Source organism: Aythya marila, assembly GCF_965140915.1.
Source record: "Aythya marila genome assembly, chromosome: 3".
Lineage (NCBI taxonomy): Eukaryota > Metazoa > Chordata > Aves > Anseriformes > Anatidae > Aythya > Aythya marila.
The window spans coordinates 119,145,859-119,168,056 of NC_139044.1; the positions used below are offsets into that span (position 1 = coordinate 119,145,859).

At 46.2% G+C, this 22,198-nt stretch overlaps 1 protein-coding gene and 1 long non-coding RNA gene across 3 annotated transcripts in view; both read left to right on the plus strand.

The window, feature by feature from the left end:
* Positions 1 to 22,198, plus strand: part of ASXL2 (ASXL transcriptional regulator 2) — a 100,695-nt gene that overhangs the window by 30,013 nt on the left and 48,484 nt on the right. Inside the window, exons 3-4 of one of the 2 annotated variants that reach the window (XM_082757270.1) lie at positions 8,100 to 8,208; positions 12,669 to 12,831. In XM_082757270.1, the coding sequence (XP_082613396.1) occupies positions 8,100 to 8,208; positions 12,669 to 12,831 (272 nt within the window). Of the gene's footprint in view, positions 1 to 8,099; positions 8,209 to 12,668; positions 12,832 to 21,727; positions 21,867 to 22,198 lie in introns of those variants that run through there. The other variant, XM_082757271.1, reaches the window with a different exon arrangement.
* LOC309876679 lies at positions 1,047 to 3,968 on the plus strand. The gene is made up of 2 exons (XR_014317235.1): positions 1,047 to 2,451; positions 3,533 to 3,968. It is a non-coding gene; the product is annotated as an uncharacterized lncRNA (long non-coding RNA).

Consider the following 22,198-nt stretch of genomic DNA (forward strand, 5'->3'; position numbering starts at 1 on the left):
TGAAGCTTTTGCTTACACATGTAAACAATATCTAAGGGCTTTTTGACCAGGACTCAGTGTATGATGTCAGAATCTAGTAATGTTCCTGTAGGTCAGATCCAGTTGTCATATCAGTCTTAGCAGACCAGTAATTAAAGCTTATAAAGAAATTCAACTTGAGCATGTGCTGAAGAGCACTGCAGCATTCTTCAGGCTGGTCCTGATCCAAGGGTCTCCAGTGCCCTCTGCTACACCCGGACACAAATGCAGCTCCATCCCAGCTCACTGGCACCACCCAGGTTTTCAGGGCACTGTGTTTTGATCTTGCACAAATTCTCAGGAACTTCGAGTGTTAGTGTTTAATAATTGGCTTTATCACGTGAAAAATCTTGTAGCCAATTCTACCCCCACTACAAAAAAACAAAAACAAAAAAACAAACCAACAAAAAACACCACCAAAACCAACCCCTCCCTCCTTTCTTCTCCTCCCCCCCATCAGTGAGAATACTGAAATGGAGCGAGCAGTGTGTTAGTCTGCATTATTAATGACTTGGCCAGCCCATGGATTTACCCTTGGGAACGCTGCTGAGATGATGCTGTGCATGTGGCACAACCAATAAATTGCTCACAGACTGTCTTGCTCCTCTGGGTTGTAGGGCTGCTGCTGTACCCACAGCTGTGGGCCTAATTTGGGAAAGAAAAGTGAACTTCTGTCAACTTCTGTATGGTGCCTGGCCACATATGGGACCTCTAAAGGGTCAGCGTGACTTCTAATAGAAGTTCACTAACCTGGGGGGGGTTGAAAGTTACCTGGGGTTGGTGCATATATGCCAGTTTCTTAGAAAGTAAGCTAAAAAAAGCCTGACGGGTGCACATCTTCCATACTTATGTGTATGATAGAGCCTAGCTTGTAGTATTGCTGCACATCTGCCCAAAGCTTTCTTAATTTGGTTCTGGTGGATGGGGAGGAGGGTTCGTATTAATGGTTAGATGATTGTTTTGCTAAAGTTTTTAAAGGGGTGTTTCTCTCCTTTTTTTGGGTTGCACTCCAACTCCAGAAGGTAAGAACCACTGCTGATTGTTCTAAAGCTACTGTTCTGTATTAACGCAAGCTGCAAAAGCCTTAATTAAAGAGCAACTGCTTGTTTCACACAGACTTAGAAACCAAGAAATAGTAGTAAAACTAGTGTTAATGCTTCTCTTACCTTAATCTACCTTTCCTGCATGCAGTTTGCATTAGCATTTGAGTGTAATGCAAACGTGAAATCTTAATCTGCTTGCAAGTCTGTGGAAAATACCAGGCTAATAGCATGTGAATGCTTAATGTCTCATAAATTAACATCGCTGTCCGGAATTTGTGGGGATGGGGTGCTTGATTTGCATGATGTTTTTGTGCATCTTTGTCCCGGGGTCATTTGGCAGAGTATATGGGCTGAAACAATCTAATGCATAGAATAAAACTGCTTTTCTAAATCATAAATGTGTGTTAACACGCTTCAAGTCGGTACTGTGGTATCTGCTTACAACCTCTCTCTCCTGTGACACTTCAGTAGATCTAAACCTATCGTTTTTAAAAAATCATATTTTAATTTACTAATAAGCCAAAAGCTAATTGTGTGAATGTCTGATTCAAATGGAACGTGGGGAAGAAGGGATGCTCAAAAGAACAAAACGGGGGAAAACCCTCACCCTTAAACACAGCCGAGCCCGGGCCTTTTATCGAGTTCCGTGCACTTGCAGTGACAATGTGAAATGGAGATGCTCCCTGTCAGATGCACTTTATATTAAGCTTCCATTTACAGCAGAGGATAATTAACTCTTCTGTGGTGTCCGGGTTGCTGAGTGCTACCACGCTGACCTGGTGTAACAGCACTGACTCCGTGCAGTGTTCCTGCACGAGCCACAGCGGCAAGTGCTGCCTCTGTCTGCAGGATGCTCTGGAGCCAGAGGTGGTGGCCCTGTGGTGGGAGCTGCTGGGTGTGCACACAGAGGAACAGCATAAACGACACATGAAAAACGGAGCTTTAATATAAAGTAGCCTCTTGACAGATAAATAAACCTTGCATGACGTTCTGAGTGCAAGCGTGAGGTCAAATACTGCACGGATGAAAATTTTGCAGTGTTTCAATCCAGTATCCCATCCATAGATGACTGGACAAAATGATTCAGTCACATTTTGTTTTCAAATCAGAATAAATCCCCTTGCTTCCCGAGGTTGCAGGGGTAAGGCTGATTGGAAAGGATTACGTAGTGGAATTGGAAGCAGGGAAAGAAAAACGCTCTCACCTCCTTCTCCCATTGAACAGGCAGCTGCTCGCAATAGGGATGTCTCGTCTTAACCGTGTGTGCATTTACCATTTTCAACCCCCTTTTTCCCTGCTCAGTCTGAAGAAGCTTTGAATGTAATGTGGAATGTAAAATGCCATGATTTAATGAAGGCTTAAGGTTGGCAATTCTCAGAAGGAGGACCTGGTATGTACGCGGCCGCTGGAAAAGCGAAGTAGCTTAGAGAAATGCTCGGAGGGGTGACAGCTTGGAATGTCTATTTTGGCCTCATAAACTACCTTTTAGCTATAAAGATTGTTATTAACCTGTTTTAGCCCTTTCAGCAGTCCAATCAAGTAAGAGGAGCATGTGCCTGCTCTGCAGGCAGAGCACCTGTCACTTCTGCTGGATGATTAATTAAGGTGAAATTTTGATTCGTTACTGAGATGAAAGTGCACATATGGAAAACGTTAATATTCAAAGTACAATAAATATTTAGAAGTTACCAGAAACCCTTGTTTGTAGCTGTAGTTCATGTAGCAGCCACAGGTTTATAAATATGAACACTTTATAAATGAATTCGTAAGTTCCAATAAATCTGTTAAATTTTATGTTTCTAACAGGGAAGCTAGTGTTAGATGAGAATAATTCCTAAAATATGATTTTCAGTGGAAATTGCTGCTGAGAACAGCAATAGGAGGAGGACGGCTGGGAGCAAGGTAACAGAATAGACACTTTACAGGCACTGATATTTGTCCCAACACAGAGGAATGAAATGGTTCTAGAGAGGCTCATGGAGTACTGCTTCTTGGGCTGACAATAAATGTTGTATGCAGCTGTATAGCTAAAAGATCTGTGCCTGCTCTGATAATAATAAATAACACAGATAATAATAAATTATACAGAGTTTAAGAACGTGTATTTGCTCAGCCTGTTCACTGTGCTGGGTGGTCACCTGGTAAGTATCGGTGAGTACTTGCTTTATTGCAGCATCTGTAAGTGCCAGTGTTTTTGGTGCTGTACTTCAGTGCCTATGCGTGTGCTGAAACCGTGTCTCCTGCTTCTCATGAAGGTAGCTTTGCCTGGGGGGACGTGTTACTCCCTAGTTTTTCCCAAGCTGAAATATGCTGCAAGGAAGGATAACACATAGGCTGTGGAAAAGTACAGTGGTTTAAGGCTTCCAGCAGCAAACAAGTCGGTGTTGCTGTTTTATGATAAAGCTCTGAGGTGTAAGAGCTTACGGTCCCTGCTCTGACACCATGAATTTGCTGCCAGTCTGTCTTTGCAGCTGGGTGATCAGAGAGGCAGGGACTGGCGAACTGAAATCGTGCTCTTCCCCTCCCTTGAATTAAGAAGTAAAGCAAGGACTGAAGGCAGCCACTGCAGTTGCTGCGTGCCAGGAGCAACAGAGGCATGCCCCAGCTCAGGCTGGAGCTGGCTGTAGGCAGAGCCCAGCCGTGATCCTCTACCTGCTCTCCACAAAACCTGCCAGCTGGATCACTGTCGTGCAGCCTCTCAGCTATGTGGAAGCCTCGTGTAATGTTATGTTTTTTTTCATGCTACCTGAGTAGTACATGTGATGTAAAAACTCTTTATGGACTGAAAAACCTGCTGGAACAAATACTGGAAATGCTTATTTAGCTGTAAAAAAAAAAAAAAAAAAAAAAAAAGTACATATATGTAGGCTACTTAATGTTTTAATAAAAACATCCTTTTGTAACTTCTCATATAGTAACTACTTCTTGGGGGAAATTCTATAACTTAGTTTTCCAGTTCAGTAAAATACTAAGTGTGCCCTGTCTACATGAAGTATCTTAATCCATGTTCATGGATTTACATTTAAAAAAACCCAAACACCTCATTTAAAAAAAAACAACAACAACAACAGAAACACACAAAAAAAGAACAAAAGCAACCATCTCCCTTCTAGGTCCTTCTAGGTCAATGGCATGAAAGTGAGTTTGGCATTGTACCGACTTGGTTGTTAAACAGCACATATCACACACCAGTTAAGGATGCTGCAGATGGAACGAACAGAGACTGTCACTTGGGTTCATAAACATTCCCGTTTCCAGAAACAAACAAACCCCCAAAAGCCATACCCTACACGTTGGAGCAGCAGAGGGGTTACAGGACCTCATGCTACTTGCACTCATATTCAGAGTGTGTTCTTAAACTGCTAGTGTGCAAAATGCCTCGTGTGAGAGTGGCTGTGTGCTTTTAATAGTTCACTTGCATCAGATTGCAGCATCTGGACAAATACTTCCCCATTGCATTTAGCTGACAGCAGCATCCCTTTGTTACCAAAAGGCTGGGCTGGGCTGTGCTGCCCACCAGCTCCTTGGGGTGCTGTTCCTGTTAAGTGAATGCAGAGAGGTCTGTGGGGATGGGGAAATACGGAAACTTAACACATGAGAAAAGCAAAAATTAGTCTTGGCTCATTTTGGAAGATTCTTTGCGTGGAGACTTAAAAACCTGGTAAAGAGGGCAGGTAGGAGGGGAGGAGCAAGCCTCTGTGTTTCCTGATCATCAGCTCATCAGCAGGTGGTGGAGGGGAATGCTGTTGGAAGGACAGCGTGTGACTGGAACTTTGGTATTCAGTGTGGATGTACCTTAGTTTTTCCTTCCCTGGTAACCCTACACATGTTGTCCATGAGGCAATACACCGTGTCAAGCCAATTTTCTGTAGCTAACAGGTAGAACAAGAGCTTGCAATGAGCCTGTCCTCAAAGCAGTCATGTAAGTCCTTTGTGAGCAGGGAACATTTGAGCAACAGCACCTCAAAGCCCTGATCTTTATGCCACAACCACAGTTTGAGCTTGGTTAGAGTCCAAGGTGACCGATGGGAGCGAGCAAAGCTGGAGACTGCTTCAGGTCAGAAGATGCAGAAATTGAGTTAGGGGCTTGCTCTCCAGAAGAGAAAGAATACATTAGTAGGGACCTAGTCATGTAGTAGAGCTGAGGTCTTCTGAAGGCTGAGTCCTCTTCTGAGACCTCTGAAATGCCTTGCACGTTAACAGCACCTCATGGGCAGCAGTACCTGACTGACTACAGCTCCATACGTGCAGCAGTATGGGGGCAATGGGAGGGACTGAAGTGAAATAGTGGATAGTGATGCCTCTGGAGCAGCATCTTCCCATTGAGATGCTTCTCTAGCCACTGTTTCTGAGATCAAGGGAACCTTCAGAAGTGGTTGATGATCTGGTGTGTGTTCCTGCAAAAGGAAGGGATGGCCTTCATTTAAAAAAAAAGGCAAGCCCCAGAAATAACAGCGTAATATCCAGCTGATTCCTAAGGGCTCATCACAGAGGCAGGGAGGATGCAATATGACACGAGGGCCACGTATCTTATACCCATACTGAACCCAAACTTCTGAAAGTTACATGGGATTTGTTGACTGATCTTAAAGTTTTCCCAATAAGGTGCATGAAAGGCTCGAATAATGTTAGCTTTGTGCCAGATCTCTAACGTTTGAGGAAGGCAAGTGCCTGTAGACAGGTGAATGCGAGAAGAAATGAAAGCAGAAGTGATGGGTAAGCTGTTAAACAATGGAATCGAGCAGGAGCAGTATAGATGCCAGACAAGTATAGCTTTTGTAAAGATAGGTCCTGCCAAGACTTCATTCCTTGGTGAGCTTCCAGAGCACAGCTTTGCCTAGACTTTTGTAAAATGCTTGGCGTTGATTTTCTGCCTTGATCCAGTTTTTAAGAAGAATGTACTCAGATGAACGAAAGGTCAGGTACGTGGCAGGCCTCTCGTCACCATCTGAGGCCTTTCCTGAGTGCAGGCACACGTCGGCGCGCTCGGTGCTATTCAGTGTGCCATCAGGGATCCAGAAATACGAAACTCTGGTTGTTTTCTAGATGCAGCAGCGGGGAGAAAGCTGATGAGCTGTGGTGGGAGAAGGATGGGAATGGTGTTTGTATTGCCACGTAGAGCTGGGCCAAGCGCGGCTCGCACACGCGTTCGCTCAGCTGTGTCATGCAGGCAGTGGGGCTGCTGTGTGCTGAGGCACTGCTCTGGGGAGCCAGAGAGCAGGGCAGCACTGCCTCTTCCTTAACACCATGGGGGACCTTTTACATGGAGTAATTTAGGTTAGGAGGTGGCCATCTGGTCCCACAAACCACCTGATAACACACGGCTCGTGTCCGTGGCTCTGAATCCTCGCCCCTGCCACCAGCATGCGGTGCCCCCTCCCTGCGTGTCCCACTGGCTGGCTGGAGCTGTGCTCCCACATCAGGGGCCGAATTCTCAGAGCCCTGCAGTCAGTACGGGTGGGATTGGGTCTAGTAACGTAAATATTAGGTGTGCTCCGGGGATGGTGATTGTCCTGTGGTTTGTGAGCTGCTTTATCTCAGCCCTGGGCGCCCAGCACAGAGACCTGGGCCCAGCAGGGAGAGCCCAGGCTGTGAGGAGAGGCTGCGAGAGCTGGGGCTGCTGGGCCTGGAGCAGAGGAGGCTCCGGGGGAGCTCCCCCATGGCCGTCAGTACCCGCAGGGAGGTGCGGAGAGGCCGGAGCCGGGCTCTGCTCAGCGCTGCCCAGGGCCAGGCCCAGAGGCTCCCCCTGCCCCTCAGGCAGCACTGCTGGGCCCAGGGGTGCCCCGAGAGGGGCCGGGGGCTGCTCCTGGGAGAGCTCCCCGAGCCCAGGACAAGGGGCTGGGCACCCTGCTGGGGCAGGGGGGGACAGCAGCACCCAGGGGTGCCCCCATCCAGCCTGGGGTGGTTGATGCAGCATTCCCTGTGTGCCTCCAACTGCAGGTTTATACCCCTGTGCAGAGGAGCCCTGGAATCTGTTCCAGGATATCAGCCTATGCTCATGTTAGATTTCAGTGACTGAGCTAAGCTTTTTGCTGCTGTTTTGTCTAACCTGGAGTGAGCGTGAGCTGCCTGAGCCGCCAGAGGTCTGGGCTCTGCCTCACTTCCACCTCAATTTCCTCCCAGGGCTCATTTCCCTGCTCTCAATACAGATTCGTTTGAATGTTTATAGCAAACCATACTGCAAATGAGTAGCAATCTCGCTGTAGCTCCCACCCAGGAATTTTGGCCGTCCAGTCACAAATTTAGGATTTTAGTCCATCTGATGGTTCCGGTCTGATCCTTTGTGACAAGTTATTGGGAGGTGAAAACTTTGCACTGAATCTTGCATCTCCTGTGCAGGGGTAGTGCAAGATGCCAGCGCGCTGCACAAGCAGTGGCAGCTCTTCAATAGTCTGTGTGATCTGCCTGACCCAGCAACGGGAACAAAAGTTACCTGTCTTCTGTGCCCACTGATTCTGCTTCTGTCTGCAGTGGGATAGCTTAAAAAACAAGCAAAGAAACCCCCACCAGCACAGGGAAAAGGATGGAGCTCCTGTCCCAGCTCTTGGGGCTGGGATTGAAGATCTCGGCTCTTTTCAGGGAGTTGCTAAAATTGCCAAATTGGTTTCCATTCTCTATCCCACAACCCCCATTTCACCATGCTGCAGGTTTTTTTTCCAGAAAAGTAAATCCCTCTGCAGCCAGTAGTGAGCTTGCAACAGATCTGCTCAGAGTTTCAGCTGAGCAGCTTTGAGCATTTAGAGCTCTAAGAATTTGTGACCATCTTGATGTTCTGCAAAGAGGTATTGGAGAGCCTGAACTTGGGGGTTTTTTTGGTTGTTTGCCTATTTTCTGGAGCTGGAGCGTGGGTTCGTTGGACTGGTTTCACTGTTGCTTCTTGTGGCAGCTCCAACTTGTATTCTGGGGAATACAGGTTGGATCTGGGCTCTTCTGCCGCTGCATGCTTGGTGGTCAGGTGAGGGACCGTGATCATCTCCCAGCAGAAGATCAACAATGACCAGAGAAATACAAAAATTAATCCTGTGTTTTTATTTTCAGTGGGACTTCTCCTCTTGCATGCCTGAATGCTATGTTACATACAAACTCCCGAGGGGAAGAGGGCATTTTCTATAAGGTCCCGGGGCGGATGGGAGTGTACACTCTGAAGGTAAGTGCCTCAGCTGGGCAGTCTTGTTTGAATGCTAAGGTGACTTTCATTTGTTTAAAATATGTTGTATTAGGATAATCCTGAAGAGGGAACTGTTCCTCAGTAGCATGAATTGTAGTGCCAACTGTCCCTCCAAATGCAAGCATGGTCTCTCATGCTTGCCAGCAAGCACCTGTGTGCCGAAAATACAACCAAAGCGCTCCTTTTATTTGCAGTACCGTGAATAAAACTATCAGTGCGCTGATATTAATCATTAACCCAGAAATGAAAGAGTAATTAAATTGGTAATACAATTTTAGCCACATAAAGGTAACATTACCTTCACTAACCTCAATTTATATCTAGAAATTCAAAAGTCCTTTATCCTTATTCAGTTAACAGTAGGCAGAAAATACTTCACAGGAAAAAGTGAGGAGTCCTTGATTTAGCTGATTGGGTTTTTAAAAAATAATCTTTATTTGAAACTTTTTTCCCCAATTAAACTCCTAGAATGAAGCCTGCTGACACTGTTTCTCAGTTCTCTGTATATTTGAAACTGATGACTGTCAGATAAGTTAGGGTTCCTCTCACTAAACACAAACCCCCTCAGTGTATGTCTCTCTGTTGGAGCTGCTTTCCTCATCTCACCCCATACTCCTTAGACAGCAGCAGTAACTTCTGAGATTCATCTCCTTCTAAAATATTTAAAATGGAATAGAAATGCTTTAGAAGTGCCCGTTCAGTTACCAAGGGAATGGACTAAGAACCGCCCAGAAAACGATGTCCTTGTGATCATCATCAAAAATTTAGCTATGTTGAATCCTGTTCTCACCCTCTTCTGCCTCCACCCTGTAAACTGGATGGCACAATTCCCTGAGTACTTGCACATAAGGTGACACCAAAGGTTGTCACCTGGAGCTGTGTGCTGGTGCCCGTGTGCCATCAGAGTAGAAAATCTTCAGAGCTTCCAAAATTTCCTTTGCAAGACAACCCACAAACTTTTTTGAACATTATTGTACCAAACAGAGGCTGGCATTGAAGTGAAAGTATAAAACATCATGTTGATAGGAGGATATATGTTTAAGGTAAGGACTATCAGAGACAGCCAACAATGGAGGGAAGGTAGTTGTCTTTTGGGGTCTCATTCTTACACAATTTGTTTCATTATGAAAACGGGTAAAGTTTTCTGGTTTAGGCATAAGGAATGCCGACCTTAAGTCGAGAGCAGGAAGAAGGTGTTTTGTCAGAACACTATGGCTCAGGAAAAGATTGTGATATTGTAGAAGACAAGTGGTTGAGTAATTGTCTGTGAATTCTGTGTCAGGATGTGGCCAAGCCATGCTGAAAAGTTTCAAAGAACAAAGTAATTCTAGATAGGAAAAAAAGATCTCTTTTGAAAGATTGCAAGCGTGTTTTTGATGGGATAAGTCACAGGCAGGTCCAGCGCCAGGAGCTTAAATCTAAGCAAAGTCGGATTGGAAGTGAGCAGGCATTTGAACAACAAAACCCATCAGAGCTGCTGTGGTAGCTCCATTTGTCATCCTCATGAGAACTGTAAGTTAAAACTGGTTATTTTTCTTAATTTTAAGCTTCAGCAAAGCTCCAATGTTACTTAACTCAGCATAGGAATAAGTTCATTAAATGTAATGAACTGCGTTAGGCAGGAGGCTCAACCAGCAGGTTGAGTTACTCCAGAACCCTGTTGTTTCCTGCATGTCTAAGGACACAGCAGCCTTGTTGTTGTTTTTCCCTCTTTGGGGCTCTGTGACCCAGAGGTGGTAATGTCAGTGGAGTGTCAAGAAAGTCGCCGTGACAGCCAGCCACATCGCACCATCTTCGAGTCCCCGTTGTTTGGTCCCAGTGTAATGCCAGGAGGAGGAGTTGTGAAGACGATGGGTTCCAAGAGAAATCCTTTGGGGGATCCATGATCAATGCAAGGTGCTGGCTTATCCATTAGAAAGCTTTGAGGAGCAGGGATGGCCATTCCAGCAGAGAGAAGGAGAGCCAGGTGTCGGGTAAATCGCACTTCTTAAGAGAGAAATCTTCTGATAAAAGCCCTGGCGAGTAAAGCAAAGTTGCACTTGCATTTTTGCTGGCTCCCTGGACCAGATTACTGTGTCATGGATCCAAGTAGGAAGGAGACTGGTAGGCTGCCAGGATCTCCCTTCAGTTTTGTATTTTTTTTTTTATATTTGATTGTAAAGATCTGTAAAACCGATTAGAGAACCATAACAAAGGAGTGTGTCAGTTCTGTGAAATGATGTTTAAAGGATCTGCTGTTTCTGGTGGTGGCTGCCAGGAGGTGCTTCGAAGGAGAATTCCGAAGGGCAGCAAGAAATCAAACCAAATTTTTCATTAATATTTGTTAATAGGATTTTGTTGTTGCTCTTTTTTGTCCCTTTGCTTCTAGTTCTGTTATCAAATACCTAATCTTCTACTTTACCCAAATATTGCATAATTCTAGCAGCCAGCTGCGATCCAAAGCACACCAAGCACTCCATGCCTGGGAGTGCCGAGTCTGTTCACGGTGGTGAACAGGAACCCTTTCAAGACAGAGCCCATCAGACGTGGTTTATAGCTCTCAAAAATGTGGCTACTTTCTTGACTAAGCTGCAGTGGTTTGCCTAAGGCCACGAGGCCAGGTCTTACACAGCAGTGTGGTTTTGCCAGTAACAAGCAGGGTGGATGTGGGGGCAGCTTCAGGCACATCTGTGCTTGACAGGAGAGGGCTGTTCCAGTGTTTTACTGTCCTTTAGACACAACAGCCAAGCTGTGCATGGAGAGGTGGAAGCGCTGATAATCTTTAATCTAATTAGAAATGCTGAGATGCCATGGGGCTGAAGTGGCACAGAACAGCACGGGTCGGCCAGCAGTGCTCCTCTTAAAGCTGCAAGATGCACGTGCTGGTAAGGATACGTTGGGTGTTTCTCCTACAGTCTGAACACTCTGCTTGGTCACCTGGGGAAAATCAACTCCAAGCACTCTCAAATACTAAAGAATAAACCAAGTTACATGACCTTTAAATACTTGTAGCAAAAGTGCTGAATTTCTAGTAACTCCTGGTATTTCAATTCCTTGTAATATTTTCCAGTGTTTGCAAAGGCTGCATGTGCAGGATGAGCTTTCAGGGGCTGATTTTGTTTCAGGCTGTAGAGGTGTACACCAAGGTTTAATCTTGCCTGGGAGGATTCACATTTTAAGTGAGCAATTCACATATTGATGTCGATAGAGAAACCGAAGGTCATGTTGTTAATTAGAAGTCAAAGTTCTTGGGAAAAACAGCTGCCATCCTTGGAAATCCAGACCAAGGCAAACAAGCAGAACCCTCATTTTCCTCCATTTCCCCATTTTATTACTTAAAAAGTTCAAGCTGACTCTCCACAAGATTGGAGTGTTTTAATGGTCCTTCAGTTAGCGGCTGGAGCCTTTCGGTGGTCGGCATCATCCCAGGAACCCTCTGTGCATCTGGTTGGTACCCCTTACACTATTATTTATTGCTTTCCCTATGGTTATTACCCCATTGCATCAGAAAGGCCCATGACTGGATTTTCTGTTCACTGGTAGCCTGGGAGATTCCAGTCTGCAGGAATATTTCTAACGCAATATTTGGAGCAGTCTGGCCAGTTCAGCTTTTACCACATGTGATAAAGACAGAGCACTCCGCCTTACCAGATGCATCCATAGGAGTGGTAGCTAGACAACCAGGTGGAAAACTTTAAAAGAGACATCTTGAAAAAATGAGAAAATGGGTAAATGTCCCAGCTTACTAAAATCATCTTTCCAAAAGTTACGACATAAAGAAGGTTCGCAGAAAGGAGTGTGAGCATTAGGAGTAGGCAAGCTTATTTTTTATCAGCTTTGGTGACACTTGGTGTAAATAGAAAGGTTTTTCTCTGCTTCTGGTGATGTCTTCTCTAGGACTGTGGTTTATAGGGAATTCTTTATGTCCATTAATTCTGTGCCTGCACGGCCCATTGGCAAGGGGTGCACCGAGGGGCTTCGGGCAGTCGGGAAGGGGTAACAGCCACAACTGAGGTCCCTGTTAGCAAATTTCAAGGTGCTGTCACTAATTAGCCCTAAATAGGTTGAAATTTGAATGGTGCTGATCACTAGAGGGCAGCCTGGGCTCAGGTGTGGCCGGGTGAGCAGCTGCTGGTGCTTTCTGCAGCCTCAAATCCTGTGTGTTAGAGATGGTGATTGAGGACAGAGAAGACAACTAAAGGGGTGTGCAAGGAGGGCTGTGCCTGTGAGGTGGTGATGAGGGAGGTGGAGAAGCCACGGCAGTGGGTATGGGTTTTATGTGGACTGGCAAAAGGCAGCGTGCTTCAGAGGCTGGCAGCTAAGCAGTTCTGACATAGCTCTCAAGCATAAAAATCAACAATAAGTGCTTGGTAAATAAAGCAAAATGCTCCTTTTAAGAGTTGTGTTAATTGGAGAGTTTGTCGTGCAGTGGGTAACCTGCCTGCGTGCTTGGTTTGCAGAAGGACGTTCCGGACGGGCTGAAGGAGCTCTCTGATGGCTCAGAGGAGAGCAGCGACGCGCAGTCCGACTCGCAGAGCTCCGAGAACAGCAGCAGCAGCACCAGCAGCAGCAGCAATGGGTGCACTAACAAGGACGGGAAGAAAAGCAGATGGAAAAGGAAAGGTAATTTTCCCTTTCAGGAGCCGTCTCTGGTGAAGGACATTGAGGTTTTTGCCAATCCTTGTCCAGACAGGCCGTTACAGTAGCCTGAGGCCTGTTTTTACTGCTTGTGCTCCTGGTGAAACTCATGTCACAAGAACAGCTTCACTGTCGAGGGACCCAAAGGCATCTTTAATTAGGTGCCTGTACTTACTGCTTGATGCAGGTCAGCGACCAGCCTGCTGTGCTTCAGACCTAGGAACAGCAGAATTGTTTTCTTTCAGGTTTTCTCTGCCATCCCCCTCCTTTCCTGAGATGACTGCACCTTTTGATTCTGGCCTCTCTTGGTGATGTTTGGATGCAGCACTGGCTAGGAGTGAGCACAGCAGCTCTGAGGTTACGGCCTGTTGTGGGAACCGAGGGGTCCCGTAGGGTCTGGGCTTCAGCCCTCCTCTGCTGTCCTGCTTTGGACTCTCTTCCCTCATAAAATAAAGGATGTTTAGGTATTCAATTCAATTAAATATTAAATCATTTACAACCTTAAATAATACAGTAAATTTCAGCGATGTTTTGAGGCTATCCAGATTCTGGATTTTACATGCAATGATGTATTTGGTATTGCAGGGGAGTACCAAGTGAAGGTAATGAATGCATTTCTTCTTCATCCTGATATCTTTGCCACTCTGAAGAGGCAATGTATCTTGTTGGATATCAGGACCAGCAGAAACGAACAGCTCTCAGCCAATGCATTACAATAATTACATCATGTATTAGTAATAAACTTGAACTTCCCCCTTTTGCCCTCCTCTAGTTCCCATGCCTGTTCATTTAACAAATATTGTATGAATTTTCATTCTTCCTTCAAAATTCTGCTCATAAATCTGCTTATCTGTTTAGATGTCACGTGCTGGATTAATAAAAAAAAAAAAAAAAAAAAAAAACTCAAAATATGAGGATGCAACTTACATTTATCAGAAATTCTTTGTTCTCTCTTTCCCTGGCTGCACCTCTCCCATCTGGGTGTTCCTGCAGAGCTCTTGGTGCAGCTGCCGATGTTACAGCTTTCCCTTTAATCTGATCCTTTCCTTTTTCCTTTTCTACTCAGTCATGCACAGAATTTCCTGGCTGAAATGAAACAAAATCAAAAATGTATTTCCAGTACAGTACGATAGTCTAGTGTAAGTGATTTCCTAAAGCCACGGAAGCCTTACGATAGAGCAGTGGGGTCCACCAAACCCTTCTGTCCATGAGATGTGTGCAAGGCTTTTGGGGACCAGACCTTGCGTGGGGCTTCCCATATAGTCACAGTGCAAGCAACAACAAGAAAGGAAATTGTTAGATAGGATTTGAGCATTTAAAACACCAGGAAAGTGCGCATTAAAAAACTTAGAAGTAAAACTTGACTACAAATTCATCCTTTTAAAGGAAAGCTATAGGTAGTCTGGCTGAAATATTTGCATTTCTAACAAAGCCTCTCAAAATATAGTAAGGGCTTTCTTGGGTACATTGTCTACACCTCCAACATGATGATATTATGTAAAAATTTGAAAGAGGAACGTGAACTTGCAAGAGAAAATGTATCTTACAGTGAGATTGCAGTGCTTGTGTAGCTATATTTGTATACATCTGTATAAAAGTTTCATATACCCTGTTACAGAATGGCTGAACAGCCAGGACCCTGTGTGCCTTGGGAACCAGAGGAAGAAGGAAGGGAATTCGTAGCTTGAAATGTGCAGCAAAAGTTACCCACAACTCAAAGCAGAGAATTTGAAAATAACAGTTCCAGGACAAATACAAAAATGCAATTTTGAACTTCTTTGTTGTCTGATACCGATTTTTTTTTTTTAGAAATGGCATTTTGACTTCCAGCAAAAAGATCATGTTTTCATGTGCTGCAGTGCACTGGAGGTCAAGAACTCCAGTATTAGAGGTGTAATTCTGGCCAGTGGTGGTACTGGGTGTTTTCCTTCTGTTCCTCTGAGGATTGCGTTCCCTTGTCTGAGTAACTCTTAATTATTAATCAACTTGCTGCGTAGTGTCACGCAATGACCAGGCTTTGAGGGGAGATGGCTTTATCCTTAAGCTTCCCTTCAAGAGACTTGTGAACAACAACGTGTGTGTTTGCTGAAGCAGGGGTGGCGTTTCTGTGCATGAATTATTAGGGCTGTGGGTGTACTGAGCCTCTTCCAGACCCAGGGGAGCTCCGTGGAGCCTGAATTTCACCTGTGCTAACCCGGTACTGCAGGAGTGAAAACTGAAGTGCAGTCATCCTGTTCATACATCCCAGTTTAAATCCCATAAGCTGGCTGGCAGTATCTGTAGCCAAACCTTTCCGAGGCCGTGCATCCTGCCTCCTGCCCACAAGTGCACCCCGTATTTCAGCCGTTATGGGTCTGCGATGGATGCAGACGGAGGTGCCCCACCTCGGCTGGCTGCTTCTCTTACCTCTGGGTTTCAGGTTTTACATGGAGGTGAGCAGCAGTGGTGGAAGCTGCCCAACCTTTGTGGGACACACAGATGCCCTAATGGGGGGTGTTTGTTCCATCTACACTCTGCTCTTCTCTGCAGCTCTCACCTTGGCTGCTGCAGGTGGAGCTGAGCCTGCAGTGAGCTGAGAGCACAGCTCTGAGCAGCCTGGCTGCTCACAAGCAGAGGCGTCTCACTGCCTGCTGAGCACCACGTTTTGGCCATCAGGATGAGTCATAAAGGGAAGTCTCCCCTAGGACATGTAGAGCCACTCATATTTGGTTTGAAATACTGAAATGTTGTGCACAAATAGGAGTGAGTTCCCCCAAAAGGTGATGCACCTCTGTGCAGGGGAATGGGTTGGAAAGCAGCGACAGGCGATGTGCCAGAGCACCTTGTCTGGTGGTTTGTGGATCTGGAAGTCAGAATGCACCTCTGACAAATGAACCCAGTGGTTGTGTTGAGGCTTGCTGTGGCGGTGTTACCGGCGGGCAGACGGACATGAAGCTTTGTCTGAGGTCTTGCCCTGGACAGAAGCTCGGCCTCCTCCATCGTCTTCTTGGTTCATAATAAGTTGAAGAAATGGCTACTTAGAATTCTGCATGATGCATTGGGAAAAGAAAGCGATGTTTCTGGAAATATTTAGGTCTCAGAGGCCACTTGCCAAAGATAAATTTCATGCTTCAGGATGTAAATCAGCCATGAGTCCCTTTGCATCGAGAGGCTTCCCCGGCAAAATTAAAATTTCTCTCAACATACTGACTTACAGATTCAGCACATTTCCTCATGACACCAAGCTGAAACCCCTGGGGACTGGCTGTGGGGCTGGAGGGATAGCTCTGGGGGATACCTTCTGCTCTGCTGGAAACAGCTGCAATTGCACGTTCCTTGTGCTGCCTTCTTCTCCAGAAAAGACCCATCTCTGCCGTGTTTTGTGCCGTTTGGAAAGCCCAGGTGTATGACAACTTCTTCTCGACATAACTTGGACGATGCACTGTGCCTTCCTGCTACAAGCAAGGAGCTAAGCTGACCGAAAGGGAAAGAATCCTGGATTTATCTGACTGCTGATGTTAACAAAGCTGACCTGAAACAGCTTTTCTTTGCAGTCAGCTTTGCTCACTTGGCTGTGTTAAAAGGAAGTGCTTTCTTTCAAGTGCTGAATAACAAAAGCCACTGAACATGAAGAACATGATGGACAGCAAGACGTGTTTGTTTAGTACCATACACCACGTTAGTTTTCTTTTGAGCATTAAATTGATTTTTCTTTTTTTATTTTCTTGGGAGCCACCAGGGACTATGCAGAAGATGATAGGATAAAATAAGTGTTCTGGCTGGTAGGGCTCCTGCAGCAGCTCAGAATTTAAGGGCTCTGACAGGTGCTTTCTGTTACATCTCGCTGCTGTGATACGAGCTGGTACTACTTGATTCTGTGATTCTGGGATTTCTACTTCTCCCTGTTTTCAGCAGAGCAGGATGTGCTGCACATCTTAGAGCAAACCCAACGTCATTACAAGCCACTGCATTTCTCTTACTTAACCTGCATGAATTGCTTTTAACAGCTGCAGTTGTGACTGGGCCAAAAATCTGGATAGTTTTGTAAAGGAAACAACGTGTGGAGGCTTATTCCAGAGCAAGACAACCTTGGTGCATCTGCCAGCAGCACCCGCAGCACCTGGAAGCCAGGCAGGAGAGTGAATGGAAGGCAGAGCCAGGACGCAGTGGTCATCTTCACTAAATTGATGAAGTCCAAATTAAGATTACAGCTCATACAAGTGCATATTTACTACATTTCGGAAGGACAAGATAAAGGCACAAGCACAAAACTGGACGGAGCTCTGGCAAGAGTGCTGCAATAGCACAGACCACGACCGAGTCAGTCCGTGGCAGCACTGCAGGAAGGGGGAGGCTGATGTGGGATGGGAATACACGGCCAGGAGAACAGCTGGTAGGGCAGGAACTGCTCTGCTGTGCAGCGAGCACTGACGATGCCTTAGCTGAAACTGTATCTGGTTTGGGACTTCTGCAATACTGGCAAAATTCAGCTATTAGGAAAAAATAAAAAATAAAAGCGGAATGGCCCACCAAGGAGTGGATTTCAGCTCTGAGCTGACCCTGTTGAACAGTCTCTGCTTACTGCTCTGAAGGAATATCTATGGAAAATCTGTTTCCTGATTTCAACCTGTGCCTGGTGTGGTTGATTTCTGATGGTTAGCTGCAGCCAGGTCTGGGTGTGCCGGACCGCAGGAGGCTGTCCTGCCCGGAGCCTTCGCTCCCTTTGGAGAAACTGGAGGTTGCTGGATGTTCCATTGACCTGCATCTCATTTTGAGGCGTTTTTCAGGTTTTTCCTGAGCATCTCAGCTCCTTAGGACTATCACAGAGTATTTCTGTGTTGAGCAGCACAGCCACTTGCCGAGGCCGTGCCAGCACGCTGGGGTCTTCCAGCAGGTCCCCGTGCATCCCCACAGGTACAGCGAAGTGTGCCATTATCCTTTTGGCCTTTGCCATTCTCTTTTTATTGCTGTTTTTTCACTTGCTCCTTCTGCGACCCCTCCAACCATCCTTCTTTCATTTGCTGAATCTTTCTCAGTTTCACTGTATCCTTGCTGAGGTCCGAAACGCACAAACGGTTCAAAACGTTCGCGTTCTGTGAACACACAAAGCGATGTCTTCTCTCCTATTTTCTAACTTAATGTTTTATGCTTATTTCTTTCCATCATATTTTGCAACAGTCTTTGCTTTTTTACCCGGTGATGAGCAGAGCTGGGGTTACATCTGGCGAGTGGGACCCTTTTCCTGAGCACCAGCAGCTGTTTCAGAGTTCATCACGCGGGCTGTACGGCTCCGCTCTTCTTCCCTTTGCTCCCTGTGTTGCCCTCTGAGTTATCCCTGTTGTTTCAGTGCCCCTTCCCCTGGTACCCTCAGGTCCATTTGCAATTCTTTGCAATCACGTTTACCCTTCTGTCCTGCAGAAGAATTTCCCATGCCATCAAGCTGTGTCTGCCTGCTTGATACCGCGTACGGTGAATGGCATCGGTGGAGCGTGCTTCTGTGGGCACCCTGCTGGCCGTCTCCTTTACCCTGTTGCTAAACAGGCAAATTTATTTCTAAATCTTGAATCATGTTTGATGTCTGATAAACATTTTCTTTAGAAGGCTACAATGGTTAATTTAAGTGATGTCTTTGCCCCTGGCATGTGTTTTGCCCTTATAGACGGGCTGTTTAAATTCCTTTTAACTTGTTTCTGTGTTTCGGTGCGGTTCTTCTTTTTATGAAGTGCTTAGTATTACCGTGACGTGGCATATGAAATATTTTTAGAGATTTCCCTCTAGATGTAAAAATAAAAAACTGTACTCACCAGGAAGTTAGAAACTTCTTGCAAGAATAAGATTTCCTGGCCTGCGTTGCACAAGAGAACATTCAAAGTCAGAAATAAGTTCTTTACTCTTTAAAAGGCTTTTAGAAGGGTTTGGATTTTTTTAGTCGTTCAGAGTAACACTGAAGTTGGAAATACATTTCACTATTACATTATGAGAGGGAATGAGCAACCTTTTCTTTTTATGGAGTGATGCAGGAACATGAGGATCTAATGCCCTAAAAGCCGTGCTGGTGGGACCGCAGAGGTTTTGCTCCGTGGCACCAGGGCTTGTGCAGGGTGGAGGCTGAGCTGGCTGAAGAAACGCATGCATTGGTGCTGTTGCTCCCTATAAGCTCCCTCTTTTGGCAAAATGAGAAAGTGAACGTGTGTTGTGTGGCCATGCGTTATCCTCTGCACAGGCTCCAGTTCACCCACACTGACAAATTTGCCGTTTTCGGTGACTTTTCATGCTGCTGTGTCAGTGATAAGCAGTAGGAAGTGAGCAACCACACCAGGGGCTTCCCCTGAGTGCTTTTTGCTTTGCTGGTGATTTCTTGAGTTTTTGTTTTGCAGTGCCTGTTTCCTTTCTCTGTTATTCTCCCTTTCCTCCTCCTCGTCTCGCTGCCGTCCACTGCAGCCCTTCGTCGAGGAGCCCCAGGAACCTGCCGGCCCTGCTCACTTGGAGGCTCTGAGCCCCTGTGGGGTCCCTGGGGACCCTGCAGCACTTCTCACCCCTGAGCTTATCCTTTTGGTATCCAGGAAAACTTAGGACAGGCAGCAGGAACATCTGCTTGCTCGCTCCTGCTTCCTCTTCCCCCCATACCATCGGTTTTCTTTGGAGATATAAAATGGAAGCACTAAAGCTGAGAGAGTGAAGCACATGTGGTGCATTTGAATAAATCACTGACATGAAACATTCTCTTAAAATAAATTCTCTTTAAATAAGTTGTATCTGACAGCTCAGCCGTGAGCCCCCTGGTAGACGTTACAGGTCTGTGTCAGCCCGTGTTTCATGAGGGGGTTTGGAAACATTTAAGGAAGGTCAAAAGCAATATTTCTTCAAGCAAAATGTCTTTAAAAGAAAAAACACACAGAAAATGCACTAAGCTTCCACCTCCTGGGTTTCTAGTGGTGTTTTCCCTTCCAAGCTGTGACTCGGGAATGGGAGGCAGGGGCAGAATCGCAGCTCCCTTATCTGCCGCAGTGAGCTGAACATCACGCAGCTCAGCTGGGTGACCGGGGTGCCCAGGTTCACCTGGATTCACATTTGATATTTGTTTTTTTAGGGGCTTGGAAACAAGGCTTGTACTCGTGGGGTTGATCTCTTTTAAGCCCCAGCTGTCAGCTCGTGGGGTTACAAAGACAATCACGTTCCTGCGTTTCCAACCAGTGGCTGGGTGGAGAGAAGAGGCACCACACCTGCTGCAGGGGTGCAAAGAGCTGTAGCAGGACACCCTCAGGCACGTGAGAGTGCCCAGCAGGGTGATGCGACTGCCCCAGCTGCGGGAGAACCTCGTGAAGCTTGCTTGGTTTCAGACATTCAAATCAATCAGTGCCAGGGCATAAATGTGCAGCAAGTGGGACTTTGCTAGGTCTGGGTCTTAATACTTCATTTTGGTGTGATAGCTGTCAGTCTTCTGTCCCTGTGTAAGGCACCTGCTTTATCTGCCCAGCTCCGATTCTTGCCCGTAACGTAGCTTTGCACCAAAATGAAATGATCCAAATCTGCGTAATGAGATAGAATAAGGCACTACAGCAGGAAATGGTTCCAAAAAATCTTTGCACAAAATATTTTTAAATTCTGATACTTGTACAGCATCTTTCCTCAGTCACACACTCCAACTCCTCGTTATTGTTCCTTCAGAGGCAGTAACTTGCACCGAGCAGAACCCCTGCTCGTGCCAGTTGCAGTTTCTCAGGGCACAGAGCAGCTGGGCTGCAGGGAGCTGCCACTCCTGGAGACATACAGAAAGGAGCTGTGCCACGAGCTCCACGGGGAACAACAGTTTCTTCAAGTTTTAGCACTTCATTTACTTACTGCATGCCTCTGGAAGGATTCTTTTGGTTTCCTTCAGCAAAACCCACAGTTTCGTTGTATTGTTACCTACAAAAGTAGCTTGCATTTAATATCCCAGAAGTTGCTGTGAAAAGTATAATGAAAGTAGAAAGTGCAAACAGCCTCAGCTTGCTCCCAGCTGTAGTTTTTTGTCTCTGGTGGGTGTTCTGCAGCCAGCACTGTGCGAAAGTGGAAGTGAAGGAGTGTGCAAGTGGCAGTGCCTCCTGGCAGCGACAGGGGTAAGCTGCGGTGGCGCTGGCAGCAGTCCTTGGTGGTGCCTCCATGTGCTTTGCTGCTCTTCTCTTCCACGGGAGTAGAAGGATTTCTGGATGGAACCGAGCTTGCAGTTGCACATTCGTTTGCTCTGCCTTAAAATAAGCAGAAAGACATGAAATTCCCGTTAGAAGGATTCCTTTGGTGGTGTGCTCTGCAGCATCAGCTCTGGAACGCAGCACTCCTACAGCGCCACTTCCTGCACTGAGCGCGTACACGAGACACTCAGAAGACTCCTTCCTGGTTAAAAAAATGATCACCCTGCTTTAAGGATGGCCCAAATTCAGGCAGAGTTTCTCGTGGCACTGCCCGGGTGCTGGCTCCTTTTTCACCCGTGCAGTATTTGAGGTACAGATGTCAACTCAGGCGAGCCTTTGTGATCCGAACCAGCGTGCAGCTCCGTGGCCAGCTCCCGAGGAGAGCTCTCGGTGGGAGAATGCAGATTGCTGAGGAGAGGCAGCGAAGTGGATGCAAACTGGGGTAGACAGCGACCAGATGAGATGTGCTCCCATTACCGTGTTTTGCTCGGAGGCTTTGGCTTGAGCTCTCCGAAACTGCAGCTTAGCTTAACGTGACATTATTTTTGCTCATATACATATAAAACAGGAAGCACGTTCAGATAACATCAACAGCCACTTCCTTATATGTACAAAAATAAAGTGCTCTGACAGCAGCAAAACTGACACTTTGATTTTAAAAAGGATAGAAACCTTGCATTGTCGACCCACATGGGCATTGCGCTGAGCCAATCAGGAGCACAGAGGAAAAAATTTGAAACAACCCTCATGCATTATTGTCTGTGCATCTGTGCATAAGCGGAAGGCTGGAGGAAGCCAGGAGCATTGATTGCAGATTTCAAGAAGAAGAAATAATGCTCATGGAGCAGCTTTATGCCATTCCACTCGAAGGTAAGACGAAGCTGCTTCAGCAGGCAGCTGCTGCAGATTTGCACTTTAGGGGAAGAAGTGGGTGCTTTTTGGCTCGGATTCCTCGAGCAGCGGTGAGACAGAGATATCTTTTCTTTGGCCTTGAAGCGAAACAGCTCGTCAGCTGCCGTCTTCTGAGTCTGACAATAAAAGCAAAGCCTTTTTGGACACAGTACAGTAATCGTAAAGGCTACTGCCAAGACTCTTTGGTGTCGTGTTCTTTCAAATCATCTTGAAACTTGAAGTGTAAATGCCTCGATTCCAGATGCTTTTATCACCTTTTCACCGAGGGCAACTTGCAAGTACTTTGTTGT